At 39.7% G+C, this 22,584-nt stretch overlaps 1 protein-coding gene across 2 annotated transcripts in view; it reads right to left on the reverse strand.

The window, feature by feature from the left end:
- The window catches only part of RCAN2 (regulator of calcineurin 2), a 70,192-nt gene that overhangs the window by 6,807 nt on the left and 40,801 nt on the right, over window positions 1–22,584 (reverse strand). For both annotated transcript variants that reach the window (XM_010004894.1, XM_010004895.1), the window contains exons 2-3: window positions 3,448–3,621; window positions 1,246–1,417 (exon numbers count right to left, since the gene is read on the reverse strand). In XM_010004894.1, coding sequence (XP_010003196.1) covers window positions 1,246–1,417; window positions 3,448–3,621 — 346 coding nt within the window. The remainder of the gene's footprint in view (window positions 1–1,245; window positions 1,418–3,447; window positions 3,622–22,584) is intronic.

Below are 22,584 nucleotides of genomic sequence, written 5' to 3' on the forward strand. Positions count from 1 at the left end.
CCTGCTGAAGGGGAATAAAATACAGGAATCTCTGATGTTCTCCTGATACAAATTTTCCCCTGTGACAGATTCCATACAAAGAAGGTAAGAGATGATCCTGCAAACCTTGTGACTTATGAAACATCTTTTCCTGCACCCCATGCACTTTAGCTCTGGGTTACTTTAGTGCAGTTACACAAAAGCCCCAGTGACAAGATGTTTGCAGTCAGAAGCTACTCTCAGAACAAGAAAACAGCACCTTCAGAGGGGAGAAAATCATTATCTCATCCCACAAGAATTTTGAAAATAAACTCTGATAAATTTTCATGAGCTCACACCCTCAACTGTTATTAGATTCGATCTGAAGTATTCTATTTCAGTATGAAAATAATGTAACAAACTATTTTTCTTATGGTTTACAAATGCAAATTAGACTTCATTTCTAACTGATGCTACTTAAGACTTAAAAACTGGAACCTTTCTCATTTTAAAAATTTTAAAAGATGTTTTAACAGCTTTGAAGGAAAACTATTTGTAAAGATGACTTAATGAAATCAAAAGTAACCCTCTCCTATGAACAGTTTTGGTTTCATCAGATGAACATTTTCTAAGGGAAAGCATTGTTTTGAAAACCCCAGGTAGGTTCAATTCCTGGCATTAGCTGAAGACAGAACAAAGTCTACCTGCATTATCCTTTAACATCTATCTTATTCTGATAGAGGTGACAACTTCTCTCATTTCTTCTGCATACAGTTTTTGACAGAAAATGGGCAGTCCCAGCTGAGCAATCCTGCCAAGGCTGGGGAATGGTAGCTCTCTGTCTATAAAATTATTACCAGAATAGATTCTCCAGTCTGGTGAGATGCAGTGATGCCTACATGAGATGAGGTTTCCAGCATCTTGGAAAGCAGCACCAAACACATGCAATATAAAGTAAAACCCCTCAAGCTCACAGACAAGTGTTTGTCCAGTCCCCAAATAAACCATCAGTTGTTTCATCTAAGCACAAACCCAAACACAATAAATTGTGTAAACAAGCTTTGATCTGCAAATAGCACTTAGGAGCTGCCGATCAGATTTAATTCTGCATGTACATATGGTACAACACATTCTTAAGCAAAGAATCCATTGACATGCATCAACTTAAATCCAAAGCTTTAGTGCAACTTACAGGCTTTATCCCAAACTCCTCAGCAGTTATTCTCTACCCTGGTATCTCTCATCTGTTTTTTCTGACACATTTTCACACAAGGACCACAAGCTTACCTGGTCCTAGCTTAGAAACTGCATAAAGGAGGTCGTAGTTGATGACAGGTGTTGCATCATCTATTGGTTGCCACCCTACAGGTGGGGAGGCTGGAGGCGAGATGAGAAACTGTTTTGCAGGCTGTGGTGGTGCCAGATGAAGCTTGTCTCCATCTGTCTCAGAGGTCTGAATCTTAAAAGCATAACAAATATATTGTTTAGTATAGGATGGGTAAATGGAACATTACTCATATCATACACTTCTAATATCAAATGCCACCCAGGCAGGGTTTCTGTGTCAGTCTCAGCAGATAAGGTCTGGAGATGAATTGCATCTCAACCTTACACCACGTTCCTCTACAGTAAATACACTGTGAAAGGCTGTTATATGGTCAAAGCTACAATGTTTGTAGCCTGTTGTACATGTACTCTGAGAATAAGTGCAAAGCTTTGGCTTCTACAACTGCTAGTTCAGAGATTTTGGGGGGGCTGAAAAGATACTGTTGTGATCTACTGGCCTAAGCTCCTAAATAAAAACAAACATTAGACAAGAAACCAGTAACTCCTGCACTAAGGTCTTATCAGTAACTTCAGAAAGGTTTCTGAAGATTTTATTTCTTTAGCTGAAGTGCTAAAGAAATCTACCATATTCCTTAGTCATTTGCAACTAATTGTTCTAATTTTATTTCCATCTTAAATGATCTAGTTTAATTCCTGCTTTTTTTCTGGTATATTAAAGAAGTGTCCATGTCAGTTATATAGAATACAGCCACACCTAACCAAGTTTTCAAGCAGCTTGGGCCCAGAAGCAATAAACTGCATTTGCATGATCAGAAGCCTAGGACAGAACCCTGCTATACTGAAAAGGGTTTTGCAAAGAGCCAGTTTGGGTCTGTCAAGTCCATGTTCCCCAGAACTTGTAGTCCTGGAAGTGCTTACTCAGTCTGGCTCAGGCCCATGTAAACATACAGTGCTCCAGACACTGTGGTGCTTCCACATACTAGTTTATTGGACAGAATTAACAAGCTCTTTTAAGACTGCATAAATGACTTTACAGACAATCATCTTTGATACTGAGACTAATCACATTATCCACATTTCTCTCATGTTCTGATAAGTTCCTCTTCACCTCTCAATTGTGCAGGTAAGAGTAAAATGATTCTCAGATATTGCATAACAGCAGATCTGAAATCTTTCAGAAAAAAACCCAAGCCAGATCTAAGAGATTAAGGCACATAAAATGGGATGGAGGTAGATTGTCAGCACCTAAATCCAACTGAAAGATCTGAACTCATCTAAACTGTTAAGTATATTGCTTTTTTTCCACAACTGTAGTTTCCCATCTTCCAGGGGTTCCCCTTCTGCCTAGGCTCCAAACAGCTCCTATTCTGACCAGGCTGTAGAGGCTCAAAATTTAACTGCCTCTTAGGTTTGATTGATATCTTCAAATGAGCCTGCCCTTAGCCTAAGATCCCTGAAGAACCAATCTGGCAGCTCAAAGCACACTTAAATGGCTTATGCACACCAGTGGGTATCCCGTAAGCCACAGCAACTTATTAAAACAGATTGAGAAGAAGTGGTGGTTGGGTTCTCAACCTCCCTCACCTTCCTGTATCCTCACTGGGGCCTAGTACTCACCCAGGCTGTGGGACATCTGGGTTCTCTCACCCTTGGCTAAGAAGTGAAATCTCCATCCTTATACTTCCAACAGATGGATATAATCCCCTATGCCCCCAGGCTAGGGTGACCTCTCCCTACCTTCTCTCTTTTTTGTGAACTTACTGAATTCCTTTTAGAAAATTCACACAAGTATTCAGTTAAAAAATTAAAAAAATTAAAAATGGGGAAAAAGAGGCAGGAGGAAGCCTGACTGAGGCTCAAGGTTGAAGTCTAAGTAATTCAGCCCTACTTTTTTATGAACGTAAGACACTTTACCACTTTTTTTGTGGTTATAGAGTTACCCACAGAAAATATCCAACACTGTAAATCAGTTCTGTACTATGTAATTTTGTATGTTGAATAAGCAACTTGGATCCTAAGCAGTCCTTTAAATTTACTGCAGACCCACTGGGCATGTACAGCTCAGACAACACAAGGATATCAGAGTAATCTTTTAGCAGAGAGACTGAGCATAGGAGAAAGCTTTATTACTTTTATTCAGTGTTACTGTGCAATTTTTCTTTTAAAAGCAACACAATAACATAGAAGTAAATACCAGATTACCTGTGCAAAATACAACTTTAACTTCTTCCCTCTGAACTGTGTTTCATGCAGCTCTATTCTGGCACGAGCAGCTGATTTGGGACTACTAAAATTTATCCGCACACGCCTGAAGCTTTTAAACAGCTGGAATGTCACACAGTCATCATAGGCACGGAACAAGCCTTCAAATTTTTCCTGCAAATGAAACAGAAAAAATGCTGAAGATTAACATTGTGCTCTGTCAGGTCAGTCTGTGTTAAAGGATCATCTGAAACTTGGTGACAACTGGTTAACCAGTAGGTTTCAGCCTGTGTCCCTTGGGGGGGGAGCGGGGGGTGTGTGTGTCCATAGACTATAATATAGGCTCTGTGAAAAGAAACTAAGGAAATCACTGGTCCTGGAAGTGCTGAACTCTGCAAAATGGTGAACTTCTTGTAAAATTTGAGCAAAATTGTGACAATGACTTATGAAATGAAGCCTGAAAAGGGCAGATGACTGAAAATACCAGACAACTGCGGACTCATCTGTACAAAAGCAAATATTGTGCTGACTTACAATGGAGTCAGCAGACAACCTCAGGGTTGTTACTGAGGGTTGCATTCACATCAACACTGCAGGGTCATTTTGTATTGTATGGTATGTTTTTCTGGATGTTTTGTCATCTAAACACTTGGCACACACATACACTCATTCCTTGAGAGTTCCTGTAGCAGCAGAAACTTGTTCTAAAGACAAATTTCAGGCTTTAAAATGTTGAGCTGTAGAACTCCCTGCTCAAAAGCACATGACACAAATACAGGTATTTTGACACTGTAAAAGAAGGGCCTAAAATGTACCACCAGCTCTGGACCTAGATATCAAGAAAAATTCAAGGTATGTTACCAGTCCTGGAAGATCAGATTCTCTCTGCCATTTCTCTGTAAACCATGTGCATATAGAGAACTAGTTCCAATCCCAAGTCCTTAATTCTGACACACTTGCATGGATCTTTAGAACATTAAGACTGAAAGGGAACTGTTATAACTTCATCTAGTCTTTGTGTTTACTTGGATTTTAGACTGCCATCCAGTGATTCTCATATAAAGTCCTTAACATTTTAACTATTGCAACCAAGACTTGAAACCTTAAAAGATGGACAATCACCCAGAGCAAAGCCCCTTCTTGTAAGACTTCTTTATCCTGAAAAAAAAAAAAGCATTTGACATGATTTGCCACACCATTTCATACATTATGGGCTATTACTGCAGGTGGAAAAGTTTGTATAGTTACAATAACCAAATGTTTTCTTTCATATATCTGCAAGTAAACACATTTTCACGTTTTAAAATACAACTACTTTCCCTCTCACCTAGGAAAACAATTTTTTATCTATTAGAGTAGAGAAATGGTAGAGTCTGCAGAAGATGAAAGTGCAATTTATGTAATCTCATCAATATTTCAGTGCTCATCTGTTGATCTTACAAGCAAGACAAAGAATTCAGAACTACTTAGAAAAATGTATCCTGAGGCACCGTGAAACTGCACCAGGGAGCACTAACAGCACTGTGGGAGTGCCCAGTGTCATGTCATGCTTGTTAAAGAGTTAAGCAGGGACACAGACCAGCTTTGTGAAAAGGAGTATGAAACACTAAAGTGCATGGACCAGATCTCCTTTCATTCACTGCCAACTCTGTGGTCTTCTTCTCCATAACTGATATTCCACTTCTGGCACCCTTTCAAAGGAACCTCCCTGCGGTCTATTAAGCTTTCATGATGTTCATTTCATTTCGCCTGACCTCATTCACCTCTTCCTCTCACCACAGGAGATACTTTGGAACAGAAGGAGGTGTGGGGGGAATAAGAAAAAAGAGCCCATTGGTTTGGGTGAGTGTGAATAAAGGCAAGCAGTAAACCCACAAACCACCTGAAGTTGATAGGTCTGTACAAGTGAGTCAAGTGATACCACACTTCACGTTCAAACTGTCCACATTTCACCCCTAAGCTATGTTTTATAATGGCTTCACTTACAATTCTGCAAAATTCCATCTTCCTGAGCAGAAATCTAAATCCAGTGACATGTGTATAAAGGTCAGCCAAAAGCACCAGTCCTCACAGTTCTGTCCTACTTGAAATTTGGATGCTACAACCTTCACAATGACCAATGTTACACGCAAAGTAGGACATACACAGCATTCAGAAACACGCAGTACTGTGCATAATCTAAATAAAAGAGAACTGTGACTAAATAATGAAAGCTTGTGTCTTTACATTAGCTATATTACCTAATTCAGACTTTTTTTTTTTTTAAAGCACCTTGAATTAAACAAACTTATATATATATATAAGGTATCAAGGTATTTATGGTTTTATATATATATCTATATGAGATGATCAAGGTATTATAACAGAAGTCACATAAGCTAAAAATAAACAGCAAGGTGAAATATTTCCTAGTCCCTTGTAGTAGCTCTCAGTTTCCTCACAAGTCAACAATGCAATCATTCACCACATTAAAAAAAAATGCTTCTCCAACCATGGAAGACACCACGCATAGGCTTGTCTGGACACCAGAAAGTAACCACCTATTGCGACTATTTACTAGGAAACAACCAGATTCTCCCTGTATCAACATGGCAGTAGTTTCTTGCCTCAGCCACTCCTGTGTGCCTGCCCTCCTTGTGCACAGCATATGACAATGTGAAACCTGGATCTTGACTGGGGACAAAATACAATAAAAGGGAGTATGAGATTTCAAATGTGGGTCCAAGACCAGCAAGCACAAGGAATGTTCTGGGCTCATTTCTGGACTATACTGAGATGCACTCTCATTAGGCACTGATAGACAGATGGAACTCTAAATAAAGCTGATTAAGTACTGGATGCCAAATGTAATACTGGGAGAACATTAAAGTGCTATGGACTTTATTCTGCTCACTTTTCAATTTGATACTGGTGCAGGTTTAGAGATCCAGCTTCGATTAACACCTCTAAAAATGCTGGGGAGTGGAAGGAAATCAAGCTCTCTATTTGCTATTAATAAAGGCCAGTCTATCCACAGCAGGGACACATCTGCTGTATCAACTGAAACTGCATCTCCCATTAAAAAGTTTCACACATCTGAATTTTTCTGCATTTTCAGCTGATAATAAGAATAATTACCTCAGCAGAGGTCATTAATTTTCAACTACAGATAATGACCCTGAGCTGCATCTTGTGCCATCCCAACTCCTTCCAGCTTGATACTAATCCCCAGGAAGCACCTCATGCCTTCATTGATATTGCCTGTGACATCCAATTCCCGCTGAATGTATTTATCTGGATAGAAGTATTTCACAGTCATTCCCATCTATAAGAAAATATCTCATATACATTTTCAAGACCTAAGCAAATTCTTAAAAGATCTTAAACATTTTTTTAAAAATAAATTAAAAAAGGAACATCTCAAGTTAAGCATCAGTGTAGCTACTCTTAAAGAGTCAAAATGAAGAAAGTCACAAGTGATGCATTGATTTCTGGGATTTTGGCATGTCTTCATTCATCCCAAGTATGTCTCTCTGAGAACCAATTAATGCTCTGGCAAATGTGAGTAGCCTTCATTCGACCAATACTGCATAAGTTCTCAGTCTTCCCTCATGGGCCCTGTGCCCTCTCTTCATCTTACTGCTCCTTTGCCCAACACTGGGTATCTCTTCCCATTTCTTTCCTGCTACCTTAAGAGAGTTTCCATCACCCATCATTCACCAACTCTACAAGTTTCTGGAGTTCTTTTTTTAATTGACAAAATTAGCACAAAGTAGAATCATAGCATTGTAGAATATCTTGGGGTTGGAAGGGACCTCTAAAGATCCTCTAGTCCAACCCCCCTACAATAAGCAAGGACATCTCACACTAGGACAGATAGCTCAGAGTCCCATCAAGCCTCACCCTGAACATCTCCAGGGATGGGGCCCCCACCACCTCTCTAGGCAACCCATTCCAGTGATCCACCATCCTCACGTTAAAGAACTTTTCCTAATGTCCAACCTAAATCTGCCCCTCTCTAGCTTGAAACCATTACCCCTTGTCTTATTAGTACACGCCTTGGTGAACAGCTCTTTCCCAGCCTTCTTACAGGCTCCTTTTGCATACTGGAAGGTGTGTTGTCTGTCCCCTCCCCGAGTCTTCTCTTCTTCAGGCTGAACAGCCCCAACTCCCTCAGCCTCTGATCATTTTCAGGGCCCTCCTCTGGACACACTCCAACAGATCCATATCCTTCATGTGTTGGGCGCTCCAGAGCTGGATGCAGTAGAAACATACTAATTAAAGCTGCTGATTATTCAAGCTTGATCGTTATCATTTACAACAGCCAACACAGGGGACAGACTGCACCATCCAAGGAAGAAAGTGAAGCAGATAACAAGCTAAAAGCCTCAGAGTACAAGGGCAAAGCTATGCCCTCCTGGGCTAAAAACTATTTCTGTTTCTAAATGGGAGCTCACCTGGGAACCAATATCCTGGAAGTCACACCATAAAAATGATCAGTGAAATGCAGCATGAGGCAGCAAACAAAAACTGGACGTATCTGGAAAAGTACTTCCAGTAAAGCAAGGGAAGTATGAACATTATATAGAGCACTATTAGATCTCATTAAAAATACATGTTTTGTTGCCTCTATCCCAGATAGGTTAAGCTAAATGGGAATAAAATCAGATAAAGGATACAGGGAATTATCAATTTCCTGAAAAAGAAAAGAAAATGCTTAGCTTATTTAGCAAAATAAAGCAAAGCCTGAGAAGAGATGGGACAATCATGACTAGTTTGGCAGAACTATACAGAGTGAAGACAAAGCCTACCATAGAAAGTCAAGACTACAAGACCATGTTGGCATAAAACTAGTTGAAATATTGGCATAAGTAGGTTTAGGCTAGGAGTTAGAGTGTTTCAAACATCAGAGTAATGATCCAGAAACACCCTTCCAATTACAGCAGCAGTAGCAAAATATTTTATATTTTTTTTAAGACTGACTTTGATGAGTCCATTCAAGGACTGTGACAAAGTATCGACACAACAAGTGCTGTAAAACATGACTGCCTGAATCAGAAAGTGAATTAGGTTCCAACACAGAAAGTTCCTTCCAGTTCTGCATTCCTGTGATTTATTTCCAAACATTTCTCTCATGAATAGCTCCACTGGTATTGTGTTCATTCAGGACAAAAGCCAAGGCCTAATTCAAATCAACAGAAGTCTTTCCACAGATATCACTGAGCTTTGGATTAGAGCCCTAGAACCCAGAACACAAATTTACATTTTATTCAGTGTGTTTATGCTTATTATCACCCTTGTTAAATATTTGATTTAGGAAATGGCTATGATTTAAAACCTTAGGCTAATCCTTTTTCCAAGAGTTTTGTATGCAAATAAAGAAAGCATTTTCCCATTCCAATTTTTCCTGTTCATTTATATAAGAGAATCCAAGTAACTAATTGTATACGATAGGGAAACTAAGCCATAATTGACAATTATGAATCAATGTCCCTGAAATGAGTTCTGTATGTGATACAAATTTTCTTGTAAGAAATAATCTTAAGTCTCAGATTCCAATGTTTTCTGCTTCCACACAGCCACACTGCTTGCAACACTGCAGCTCTCCTGTGCAGTACAAGAAGGATGGAATAGGATAGCATATATGGAGCCCATGCACTGAAAAATCTAGTAACAAATACATTCTACCAACGGATTAATTCCCAGTTTATAGCAATGAGGATGGGCATGCTGGTTATTTCTAGAAGGATGAGTCACTAAAATGGCACATGTTTTAAAAACAATTAATGCATGAGCCTAGAACATTTCAGCTGGAAGTACTTTCAGGATTGGGATATGTCAATGCCACATGAAGGGTACTGTAATTACTCAGACTGGATACTGTGTATGGCTCTTCTCATCCAGGTTTGAGGAAGATGGAGGCAAGATAGTAGAGCAACAGAAGACAACTGCAAGGATGACTGGAGAAGTGGTGAGCCTATCACAGGAGGTAAAGGTAGATGATCTCACCTTGGGAAACAGAGATTAAGGTACAATATGTTTCCTACTACATCTAAATACAAGGAAATCAGTAAATGATGTTAAGGGAAAGGGATTATCCAAATTAAAATAACCAACAGTGTTCACATGAAAGAAAGACTGTCCATTAAAAGATTTATGACTGAATTGGGGAGGTTATTTAGCACTAGGCCTGTAAAACTTCAAAATGCCATTGGCAAAAAGGCAAATTACTTCCACGAAAATGATGAGAAGGAAAGATTACAGGACAGTCTAATCAGAACTTTAAAGAACTGGGTTCATCTCAAGTGCTGAAGTACAATTACTTCATAAGACAAAGAAAACAAACAAACAAACTGATATAACTGACACATGAAAATTCCTTAAAGGGCAAGAACTCCTGCAAGTAGCCAGGAAACAACAACCTAATCAGTGATGAAATTCTCTGCTTCTAAAAAGGTAAAACTTACCAGGAAACTTTGGAAGCACATATGAAAAAGTGCTATAGATTCTCAGTTAAAATACCAAGAAAGCTGAAAACAGAGGAAATGTTTTAAACAGATTACGACAATAATCAATAAAGAGTTCCCATGGACTGCTCTGGCAGGGGGGTTGGACTAGATGATCTTTCGAGGTCCCTTCCAACCCCTAAGATTCTGTGACTTGTCCTCACGCCTTTAAGAAATGGCAGGAGAATAAAATACAAATTTATCATTCAGAAATCACCCTCAGGCACAGGTCTCCAGGACCCAGCTTTGAATTTACCTTTTACTGAAGGTAGTTGTAGGCAAGAGTGTGAGATCTTCCTATTCCCTCCTTACCAGTGGGACAGAGTATCACAGAACACTTAGATACAACATTCAGATTGCACTAACATTCATGCTGTCTGAACGTAGGTTTGCAGATAGTTTCTTCTGTTATGAAAGGGAATCCCTCATACAATCTTGTAAGGTGGAAACAGCAATTAAAAAATGCAATAGAAACACATGACCTTCCACTTGCTGCTCATCAGAGTACCTTACAAGACTGGAAACATTTCTACATGTGAGAAATTTTGAAATGGAGGAAGAAACAGGGAGCACAAGGTATTTTGTCAGGTAACCAGAATTATAAGGTACTCTGCAATGATCACCTGGTTACTGTACTGTCTAAAAGCATGGAACTCATCTTGGAACTCTGTAAAGCTCTGCTCACCTCTTCCTTAAGTTGGACTAGAGCACTGAGACAGGAGTGAAAAGAGCCTGGGTTGCACAATTGTTTCAGTACATCAACAAATCCATTCACATTTGCTACCCCAGTTCATGCAGTTAGTTGTTCTGTGCTTGGCTTTCTGTTGTTTATAAGGGGAGGAGGTCACATAAATTGAGAGCCAAAAGGTGGAATGAAACAGCATAAGCCAAAAAAAATGTTAAGGTTGGACTTTAAGAGAGGCAGAGTTGAAAAATGCACTCAATCTTGCTCTCTTAAATCACAACCAATTTGCTTGCACTATTACAATGCTGTTAAAGGGGGTCCTAATGCCTTTACGTTTCACTATGTAAAGAACACACGTTTTGTATTCCAGACATGATGCTATGCTCTTCACAGTGAACCAACCCTAAACAGAACAGACACTGGCCATAAAGCACATCTGCACACAGCCCTGGTGCATGGCTCAAACATGCTGTCGTGTTACCCACACAGACTAGAGCTGTTTTGGAGGCACCTGCACAGGACTTTTAGATCCTGCAGGCTGCATCCCAACTTTTGCCTTCATTTTGTGCCAAAAATCATTCTGACAGCAGAAATATTTGATATAATACTGCTGACAGATTCAGTGTCTTGTTCCAGAGAGAGGCTTGGAGAAAGTATAAACAGGTATGACACAATGTGGTATAGACATTTGTAATATCTCATCCCATAAAACATTGTGATGACAACAATAAGTGGGAAATGCGAAGAAACTTGGTAGTTTCACCTCACAACAGGAACAGTAAGAGACATCCCTCACTACCAGCTGTCCTGCAAGTCCACTCCACCAAGGCATGATAGCACTGCAATAGCAGTTCAAACCTCCTGAGGAACAAAACAAGACAGACTTGCCTCTTGGAAAAATCAGTAGAACTAAATAAAATTATCTTCTGTTTGCAACATCTCAGCACAGCAAAAGATACAGAGATAATATCTGCCCCAAAGCTTAATGGAAATGGCATTCACATTTCAGAAGAGGCTGACAAATGTCAGGGACACAGAATTTTGCTGCATTGCCTTTTCTGTTTTTAACCAGCTCACATCCCTGTTTACCTCAATGTGACGCACGTTCCCCCTGCTTAGCTCCACTGATCTGGAAACCAAAGACTCCTTCAAGATGAAATAAATTGTTCCTGTGGCAATGCCAAGGGGGTGATTTAATGTAGTTTGGAGAATTCTCAATTCAATTTCACACCCAACGATTGAGCTAAAAGGAAAATCCACACTTTACATTTCTTCTTTATACAAGCACTGTTATTTCACTGTGTCACCAGCAACAGCTTTTCTGAGCACTCCAAATTTGAAGTACTGCAGTTCCAGATGCCATATGAGCTATCTGAAACACTGGAAGCACTCTTTCAAATGGGCTGGCCAAGTGTACATTATATGACTTGATCTATTCATTTTGCCCCCAGTGCTAGGGAGTGTTCTGTAGAGACATCATCCTTTGTTCTATGAAAAGCTACTTTTGATTCCTGTGCTGGCTACCATTTTGTGCAACATCACTCAATACTTTTTTTTTCTTTTCTTTTGTATTATATTTGGCAGTGAAAAATAGCAAGAACAGATTTGCAGAGGCTTTAATGCAATTTCTGTTTTTCCAAGTAGGAGCCTTACATCTTGGCTTGAGAATGACTAAAAAAACGCGAAGAACAAAGACATGAAGACTCAGACTGTCCTGAAAAAAAGCCACTTCTTTGTTGTTGTTGTTTTATTTTTTAGAATTCAAACAATAACCGAGTAGATAACGTATGAACTCCAAGGAGCTCATCTGCACTGGATTTAATAAAATACATAGTACAATACTGGCTATCGATTTTGTCTTGTTGCTGCAAACATTTAAGCCCAATAATTAACTGGTAGCACAAGGAACAAATTACTGTGTATATATTTAGCCTGCTTCAATAATTCCTAAAGTTCCTATTACCTTAATTTAACAAACAAAACTAAGGAAGAAAAACAACCTTAATTAGTTTTTACCAACAGCTGCTACATTTATCTCTATAAGAGTGTTACAATAGGAGCAGATCTCTACAGCAAAGCAGTTGGTGCTGAGGACCTTCTGATCAGGTGCCATGGACTGAATGTCCATTAACAGTTGGACCATATCAAGCACACTATTGGAATGCATCTTTTATATTAATTTCATCCAGTTCATCAACTGCTCTGTGATATGAATGAAAAGCAGAGTTAATAAAGATCAAGAGGAAAGTTGCCTCATGAGTCAGCTCAGACTAAAAATGCTAATGCAGACACAAGCCAGTATCTCTCAGAAAAACAGATAGCTGGCAGTCCTGGAAAAACCAACAACAACAACAAAGACCCCATTAAAGTGCTAGGGGCAGTAATAAATAAGGGACTGGTAGTCAAATTTATGCAGGAAACTAGGATCAAAGTTACGCATTATGATAAGCTGCATGAAAAACATTCCCACTAACTGTATAAACTTTGGGACTGTAAGAAAAGCTACATAAATATCCAGCTTCTTATTAAAACTATTTCTCATTGATATTTGACAACTTAAATTTCATCTCTTCAACCTTTCTGAGGTATACTGCTCTCCTCTTCTGTGTGGTGACACTGAGGCAAGGACAGCTTGACTTGGAGTCACAGTGCCCACTTTTGGGCAACCACAGTAGAACCAGTGTTTCTGTAGTTCATTCAGGAGCATCTTACTTCTACAAGCATACACAAAACCCAGTCAGAGCATCTAGAAAGCTCAGTATCTTAAAAATCTTTTACTGAGCCTGCTGAAGTGTCAGGGGACACCTCTGGGGCTGTCAGGGATGCAGCATCAGGACCTCACTGAACAGACTGCTAAAAGCAAAAACTAAATATAATAAAGAGAACACTAAGAGCTGAGAAACTTTATTTACACTCTTGGAATTATAATGCTATAAAACAACCATAAAATACATACTATTCATTCCCTGCCTCTGTCAACACAGTTAAACAAACAAAATAAACAAGAAAAAGCAATGGGACAGTTAAAACAAATAAAATGCTTGCCTTGCCCATTCCTGATTTACTATTCTGCCTACAGTGATCAACATTTATAGGAGTTCAGCTGTTTCTCATCACAGTCATGGGGAATGCTTTTTTCCCTTCCCTATCCCTCAACAACTGTAAATTGCACTAACATGGCTAAAAATATAGTTTCAGCTTGTCTGGATCTAGGGAAAGGGCACTGACAATTCTGAAAGTGGCTGTTAAAAACTAAGCAAGACAGTGGAAGAGAACCTGATTTCATGATCCTCCATAAATGTTATTTGACTGTTAAAAAAAGGCACACGGGAAAACTATTGACCCACCAATGCACATCCTCAGAAGCTATTAAAAAAAACCTCTGCTAAAATGTAGCTTCAAATACAAAGGAAAACAGTCCACATGGAGACAAAATTGCAGAAGTCAGTTTTCACCAAAGGACGCAGTCTCATTTTGCACCTCTGCACTACAATGTAGGACAAGGAGCCTTTGCTATCCTCTCCTGCCTTGCTCTCTGCCACTGCAGCCACCATCAGTGGGCACAATCTGCAGTGCTGTGACCACTGTCTAATGCTCTGCTTGTACTATGTGACCGTTTCTTCTTCTGGCCAGTCTGTCTCCACCATCTGTCATTTGCTGTCTTACACTTCATTTGCAAATTACTCAAGCAGGTCTGTTTTCTGTACACATTTGAACAGCTCCTAGAAGCTACAGTCTCTAAGACTGGAGTCTCTTTGTATCATAAAGATACATCAAGGACAACAATATGCTGTCTCCAGTTGAGTGACTAAATGGAGTCTAAAACTAAACTACCCATCGATACATTTAAAGCCTAATGGCATACAAAAATAGTTCAATAAAGGTACCTTCTATCAGAAATAAACACGTAAGGAAGAGGTTAAAAGAAAATTGAGAAAAAAATAATTGGGTGGGAAAACAGCAAAGCTATACATGAAGAGACGTTCTTCTTATAAATAAAGGATTGTGGAAATCCCTTTTGAGGATTAATTCAGATGTATTCTGATCTATTCTGTCTCACATACATCCAGTTCAGCATAGATGCTGGAACAGGGTCACACTGGTCACACAGCAACACACCAGAACTGAATGGACGACACTTGCAATTCAAAGAAATTTTACATGATGGGTTAAGTAAGGATTTGAGGGTCCAAGGTCAGGAGATGCTCACACCACGACTTTCTGCACTTTGCACTTGGTTAGTACAACAAACCCCTTCACACCCTAAAAAGAACAATGGAGATTAAGATAGTTTTCTTATCACACACTAACTTGTTCTAGCTCCTAATTTCACTTTACAATAGAGAAGTGGTGGAGATGGGAAAAAAAATGGATAGTGGAAGAGGTAAACAAGGTGAAATAAACATTAAAACCTAGTTCCAGAACTATGGGATCTCTTTAAAAATAGAGAGAACCAGAAAAAACATGTTGAGTTACTGCATCTCTTAAGCAAAATTATTTCCAGAAAATTTTATGATTCATGAAAGTCTCCTTCTGTAGCTTGGCAGTGAAAATCCATCTTCATCACCAATTCTTTACGTATATTTTCTTGTTAACTTTGTGTGTGGATATATATATATATGTATAAAGATAACTACAGGTAACAGTCTGTTCCTCTAACTTCAAATGGTAGAATTTCCATAATCTAAAATGGTTATATTAACACATTGCACTGAAAGAGGCAACTAAAAAAGGCTAAAAGTATATAATTTTTCCACATTCAGTGATTTGGTGCCCTCAGGGGAGCCTCAGATGAGTTATAATCCGCTGAGTAAAATTGATCTTAATGCTGGTACCACTCTGAATAACTGTGAATTTGATTTTGCAGATCACAGCAGAAAACAGATGAAACACATCTGCATAAAAAGGGAAGATACATCCTTCCCTCCATGCTGCTCCTATATTGTCACTGTAACACCTTTTCAACATTGTCCCACAAACAACTGAAGATGCATTCCAGTTTGAGTAAATTTCAGTGGCAAAAAAAAAGCCTGAAATATGTTTACACTTAGAGAGGCTGTCCATCAGAGGTCACAGCCTTTTGAGGACTCTAAGATCCCAAGCTGCACAGATGCTGAAATGTCAATACAGTGATTTAACTACCTAATTAAAAAAAAAAACAAACAAAACATAACAGCATATTTTCATGTCCAATACATGCCACAATGTTAAATTGGCCTCTAGAGCTTTATAGTGTTATAGTACCTAATGAAATAAAGAATTGAGCAGATTTCAGAAAACAGGGCTTGTGTAGGCCAGGAGAGACATTCTGGGTGACTTGGTAAACAGCTTCCCAGCACCCAATGAGTTACTGAGGTGACAAACCTGGGCTCTGTATCCAGCACGCAAGGGCAGAAAACGCAGCAATGGCTTCTATCTGCCTCAAGAGCAGCTAGGAATGTCCACTATCAGACAGAATATGGGCAAAGGAATTTTAGTCTTCGTGATATAATTGGTTTTTTAGGCAGATGGAAGAAACCCCAGGGTGAAAAAGCAAATATTCCTGACCAAACTGCTCCCATGTCATTATTTAACCAACTGGACAGCTTCCAGTTGGCACAGACTTTGTTTAGAAACAAGAATTGGAAGGCAGACTAATCCTATCTTACAGCTAAAAACAGCCCTACTCTTTATCAAAATAATTTTCATTTCCTGATGCAAAAAATGTATCAGTAACACTGTGATATTCAAAAGATACCGGACTAGCATTATGAAACTAAAGCTGCTCCTCACAGAATCTTGCATCCAGGGAAATCAGTACAAAGGCAACAAGCCCAGTGACTGGCAAGCAGAGTGGTAACCCAGTGTGGATTTTATTCTTTTTCTGAACATCAAAAAAAAACAACCCACCCAACAAATGAAGTAGGACATGTGAAAATAGCTTCCTGCCCTGTGGCACTGTTTCACACTGTCTTCATGTCAAAGAAAGGTATGTGCCCTACAAATGCCATTATGTAAGTCCATAATGTGTGCATCAGCAGAGCTGGAGACAAATGTGTAGGCTCAAGGAATCTGAAGTCAATGAGACTTTCAAACCACTAAGGTGTGGTGCAACTACATTCCAAGTGACATGAAAAGAGGTGGGACCACCAATTTCAGAGGAACTAGTCAGCCAAAATAAAGAGAAGTAACTTGTTCACTGCTGAGTTACATTTTCAAATGTCAGGTCTCCCAAAGCACTCAGCCTGATGTAAAGACTATACCTGCATCCACCTGCAAATCACTGCCCTGCAGCAGCAGTGTCAACTGTAGCCTCAAGGAAAGAATTCTCACTTTAGTGTTCAATTGAAATGGAAAACTTTTTAATCAGTATGGGATATTAATATTTAAGAAGGAAAAATCATCAACCTAAAGGTGAACGAGTTCATCCTACAAGTCCCTCAGTGTAGTCCACAGACTCTTCTAAGGAGTATTCAAATGAGAAACACAGTAGATCTGGGCTTTCTGCATATAAATATCAAAATTTGATGGAAAACATTTAGGGGAAACTCAATCAAAAGAGGCTGACATCAACGGTACTTTCCTATAGATTAAGTGGTCTGAAACCAGAGTAGCTCAACATATATATCTGTAGCTATTTTCAACCACATCCTTCATTTTACACAGATGTGTACATTTCACCATACTTATACCCATTACTTATTCCCAAAGTAAATTTTCCTTATCCAAGACATTTTAAACTTTTTTCTTTATAAAATTCTTGAAGTCCATCTGTTCTGCTTCTTTTTCACTCTACAATTATATAAACTATAAAACCATATAAAATAATTACAGCTTAAGCATAAATCTTAGCAAACATCAGGCCAATAACATTAAAAAATATTCTGTATTGTTTTTTAGGATGCAGTATGCATTGAGTAACCTCCTGTTTTGGAACTGCTACTGCATGCCAAGCAAATGTTTTTGTTCAGCAATACTTAGTGACAGCAAGCTCTTCTCCTGCCCCAAGAAATATCACCACTTTGGGAGTTACGGTGGGCAGGTAGCTTAAATCAGAACAGGTTTTCAACAGTTTCAGTCTACTTATCTGATACAAAAATCAAGAAATAGCTATCTCAGTAACTTCCATCTTTATTCAGTTACTTAAAATGTTCAGGCAGAAATGCATCATCTTCCAAAACCTCAAAAACTTTAAGTATGCAAATAATTTACTTCTAACATAAGCAGCATCCTTATTATTGTTATGGCCCAGCATTTGGCTTTGCTCCCAGCTGTTGTAATTAATAAGAATATTTTTTAGTTCAATGGTTCTCAGATTATGATTCAAGGACCAGCAGTAGCCTGCAGAAAGCTGCCTGGTCATAAAGTCCTGGAATTTCTCTAATACAATCATCTGTTTCTAAAGATACAGGTATTACCTTATCCAAGCAGGACTAGACTTTTATTCACAATGCCAGGCTCTGTAACAACTGCAAGAACCAAAATAACATCCCCCCCCCCCATAAGTAGCTATAGCAGAAGACCATGAAAGCAGTAGTGGCACTGTCTGAAGAGCTGCCACCCCCGTTAGGGCTCAGCTTCTAACGTTCTTGCAGCTTTGCTATTTTCTCTCCAGTTGCCTCCTTTGCTTTAGAGCACACTGAAAACTAGTCATGGTAGCCCAGCATCCACATACCAAACTAACAGTAAGTGATATGATATGCACTGTCTTCTATACATCCAGAAATCGCCTCTAGTCTGCTCTCATGAGATCCCCACCTGCAGTACTGCATCCAGCTCTGGGGTCTCCAGCACACAAAAAACATGGACCAGTTGGAGCAGGTCCAGAGGAGGTCCACAAAAATGGTCAGAGGTCTGGAGCACCTCTCCTGTGAAGGAAGGCTGCAAGAGATGGGGTTATTCAGCCTGGAGAAATGAAGGCTCTGGGGAGACCTTATCATGGCCTTTTCCTACCTAAAGGGGGCTTTGTAAGATAGATGGAGATAGACTTTTTACTAGGGCCTCCAAAGACAGAATGAAGGTTTTTAAACAAGAGAGGACAGATTTAGATTGGACATAAGAAAGAAATCTTTTTATTACAAAGGTGGTGAAGCACTCGCACAGGTTGTCCAGGGAAGCTCTGGATACCCCACCTTTGGAATTGTTCATGGTCAGGTTGGATGAGGCTTGGAGCAACCTGGTCTAGTGGTGAAAGGTGTCCCTGCTTATGGCAGGGCTGGACTAGATTAACTTTGAAGGTCCCTTTCAACCCAAACCATTCTATGATTCTACATTTGTTTTGATTACACAAGTGTGATACTGCTAACTCTTACTGCAATTCACTAGAACTCCAGAGATTTGCATCACACAACTGCTTAGACATCTGAATTTCTTTATGCAGCTGTGATTTTTATTATTTTTTTTCCAGGTGTACTCCTTTGCACTGAATTTCATCCTGTTGCTCAATTAAAGGTTGCTCAGAATTTTGACCTTGGTCCACCAGCACAGTGCCATCCACACATTTTTTTAAAAGGTCCTTCTCTGTTGACTAGAGTCATTAATCATGATCTGGCTCCAGGAAGACACATGAGCTTATCTGCTTAAATGTCTCCATGAGTTGATAACTTCTTGTTTTCAACTTTTTTTTAACTATGCACACACCTTATGGAAATTATATTTGACTGTAGATTACAGTGAGATATTACTTATGAAAATACTTTGAACAGTGTGAAAGCTTTAGTCAAAATATCTGCCTTCCACATCATCTTCTTTATCCCATTTATCCAGTTGCTCTGTCAAACAACGAAGGCATATTGATTTGACATGATTTGCTCTAGACAACACAGTCCTAATTACTTCAAAGTACTTCCAAACTTATTTGCAAAATTCAAGTTAGATTAAAATATCTGTAATTATCCAAGTCCTTTCTCCTCCTCCTCCTCCTTTTAAATAGAAATGCTATCTCTTTCCATATCCCATCCTCAACAGTCTCTCTGTAACCTACACATTCTTAAAGATAATTTCAAGTACTAGAAAGATAATTTCAACTCTACCCAAAAGCAGTCTTTGGTAGTAATCTTATCATGTCATGTGCACTTAAGTAACTGTCTTACTTTTGTATTTTTAGCAACTTTTCTCTGCTTTGGCCACTACTAAGTATTCTTTTTCTATTAATTTAGCTGATTATCTGTTAAACACTTTATATAACACACATTAAATCAATCACACAGTAACTCTACCCATGTTGTTTTCTACATACATACCTTGCTGTTAATAGATTTACACAGTGTTCTCCTCTTACTTTTTATGTATCACAAGACTTCCCTTGTTTTTATTTCAATCCTCTGCTAATTGAAATTCATCTTGTGATGTTACACACTCAGTTTCCACTTTTTATATAAATCCTTGAACTGCTGTAAAGGAAAAGGAGTATCTGATCCAGCCACAACAGTCTCTTAATGTACTTTGCATCCACCCTTTGCATCAGGACATACCATCTCCATTATGCATTCAGAAGTGCCCCCTTAACTGCTAACTCTCACGCACTTCTTGGTCTCTCAGATAATCTTCGAAGGAGATACTATTTACCAGCTCCATAAGATTTCTGAAAATCACTTAGAAAAAAAATATTCCTTCTTCATCTTATCTCAGACTTTCTTTATTTCAAAAGCCTACTTCAAAATAGTTACCACCAAAAGTACTTGCCTTATTAATTTCTTCCTTAATTGCTGAGATCAAAATAAAAAATCAAACACAAATTACATACCTCCATTTGCTGACTGTGGCCAGAACATTCTCACAATTTGCTGTATCATGTCTTATTGTATTACTTACTGTTTCGATACTTCCAACAATCTTAACAAACCAAAACTCAATGAACTTTGTCATCAGGCATGAGAATATGCAGCAGAGCACAATGAAACTTGAAGCTGCTAAACTTAAGACTCATAAAGTAAATTAATCCTCTGATCTCCTCCAGAAATGGAAATTAATTTCTTGAGAGGATTAGCAGTTCTTTTACCATAATTTGTTCATCTGCCTGCACACCAGAACATCTGACCTACATGAATAAAAGGACAAATGAGAGTTCTTCTCTGGCCATAAAGCAGCAGAACTCAGATGGAATGATTCAGCTCTCTGACTGCCTCCAGCTTTTACGGCCAACGTACCAAGATTACTCACTGCAATAAATGAAGCAGGCACGTACTTCCGCAAGTGACAAAGTGAGCTGAAGAAAATACAGTGTACAGCTGCCTGCTGATGCTGCTCTGAGCACAACAGGTTCATTGTGTTTCTCAGCTCAGTGACTATTATTTCAACAGATAAGACTAGCTGGTGCTGCAAAACTGGAGGCTCTTCATGATGCAGTGCATTTCTACTGCTAAATATTAAGCCATCCTGCAAAATTAAGTCCATCTCTCTACCCACTTGCTGTAAAAAATCTCAGGAGAAGGGGCTTATTGACACTTATCCATATGAATAGGGAAATGTTTCAGGAAATGTACACAGTCCTGGCATCACAATGCCAGAAAACAAAGTCTTGCAGCAACTCAGCAATGACTAGTTGAACTTGGCCGATTTCTGGACCTTGGCAGCTTTGCATGTTAGCCAAGTGTTTGATAAACTGTGGAACTCTTCATAGAATCACAGAATGGTTAAGGTTAGAAGGGACATTAAAGATCATCAGGTTCCAACCTCCCTACTATGAGGAGGGACACCTCACACTAGACCAGGTTGCACAAAGCCTCACACAACCTGGCCTTGAACACCTCGAGGGAGTGGGCATTAACAACCTCCCTGGGCAACTTATTCCAGCACCATACTACCCTCATGGTGAAGAATTTCTTCCTAATCTCTAACCTAAATTTCCCCTCTTTCATTTTAAGTCCTATCACTACCCTCTCTGGTGAAAAGCCCCTCTCCAATTCTTCTGTGACCCCTTTAGGTATTAGAAGGCCACTATAAAGTCTCCTCAAAGCCTTCTCTTCTCCAGGCTGATCCCAACTCTATGAGGCTGTTTCATAGCAGAGCTGCTCCAGCCCTTTGATCATAATTGTGACCCTTCTTTGGACCCTCTGCAACAGCTCCATGTCTTTCCTGTGCTGAGGGCTCCAGAGCTGGACGCAGTATTCCAGGTGCAACCTCACAAGGGCAGAGTAGAGGGGCAGAATCACCTCCCTGGCCCTGCTGGCCACAGCCCAGGAGACAACTGGCTCTCTGGGCTCCAGCACACACTGGCGGCTCATGTTGAGCTTCTCATCAACGACCATCTCCAAGTCCTTCTCCTCAGGACTGCTCTCCAGCCATTCTTTCCCCAGCCTGTATTTGTGCCTGAGGTTTCGCCGACCCAGGTGCAGGACCTTGCACTTGGCCTTGTTGAACTTCATGAGGTTGGCATTGGACAACCTCTCCATCCTGTCAAAGTCCCTCTGGATGGCATCCCTTCCTTTTTGTGTTTCAACCACACCACACAGCTTGAGATCATGAGCAAACTTGCTGAGAATACACTCAGTCCTACTGTCCATGTCTCCAACTAAGATGTTGAACAGCACTGGTCCAAATACTGAGCCCTGGGGAACACCACTCATCACTTGCCTCTGCTTGGACACTAAACCACTCTCTGGGTATGGCCATCCAGACAATCACTTATCCACCCAGTGGTCCATGTCTTATTAGTTTGGAGACCAGGATGCCATGTGGAACAGTGTCACATACCTTGCACAAATCCAGATAGATGACATCAGTTGCTCTGCCACCATCCACCATCTCTGTAGCCTTGTTGTAGAAGACCACCACATTGGTCAGGCATGATCACCCTTAGTGAAGCCATGTTGGCTGTCACCAATCACCTCCTTATTTTCCATATGCCTTAGCAAATTTTCCAGGAGGATCCGCTCCACAACCCTGCCAGGCACAGAGGTGAGACTGACAGGCCTGTAGTTCCCTGGGTCTTCCTTTTCCCCCTTTATAAAAACAGGGGCTATGTCCCCTTTCTTCCTATCAGCAGGA

The sequence above is a fragment of the Chaetura pelagica genome, unplaced genomic scaffold, assembly GCF_000747805.2.
Source record: "Chaetura pelagica isolate M959 unplaced genomic scaffold, ChaPel_1.0 scaffold99, whole genome shotgun sequence".
Taxonomy (NCBI): Eukaryota; Metazoa; Chordata; class Aves; order Apodiformes; family Apodidae; genus Chaetura; species Chaetura pelagica.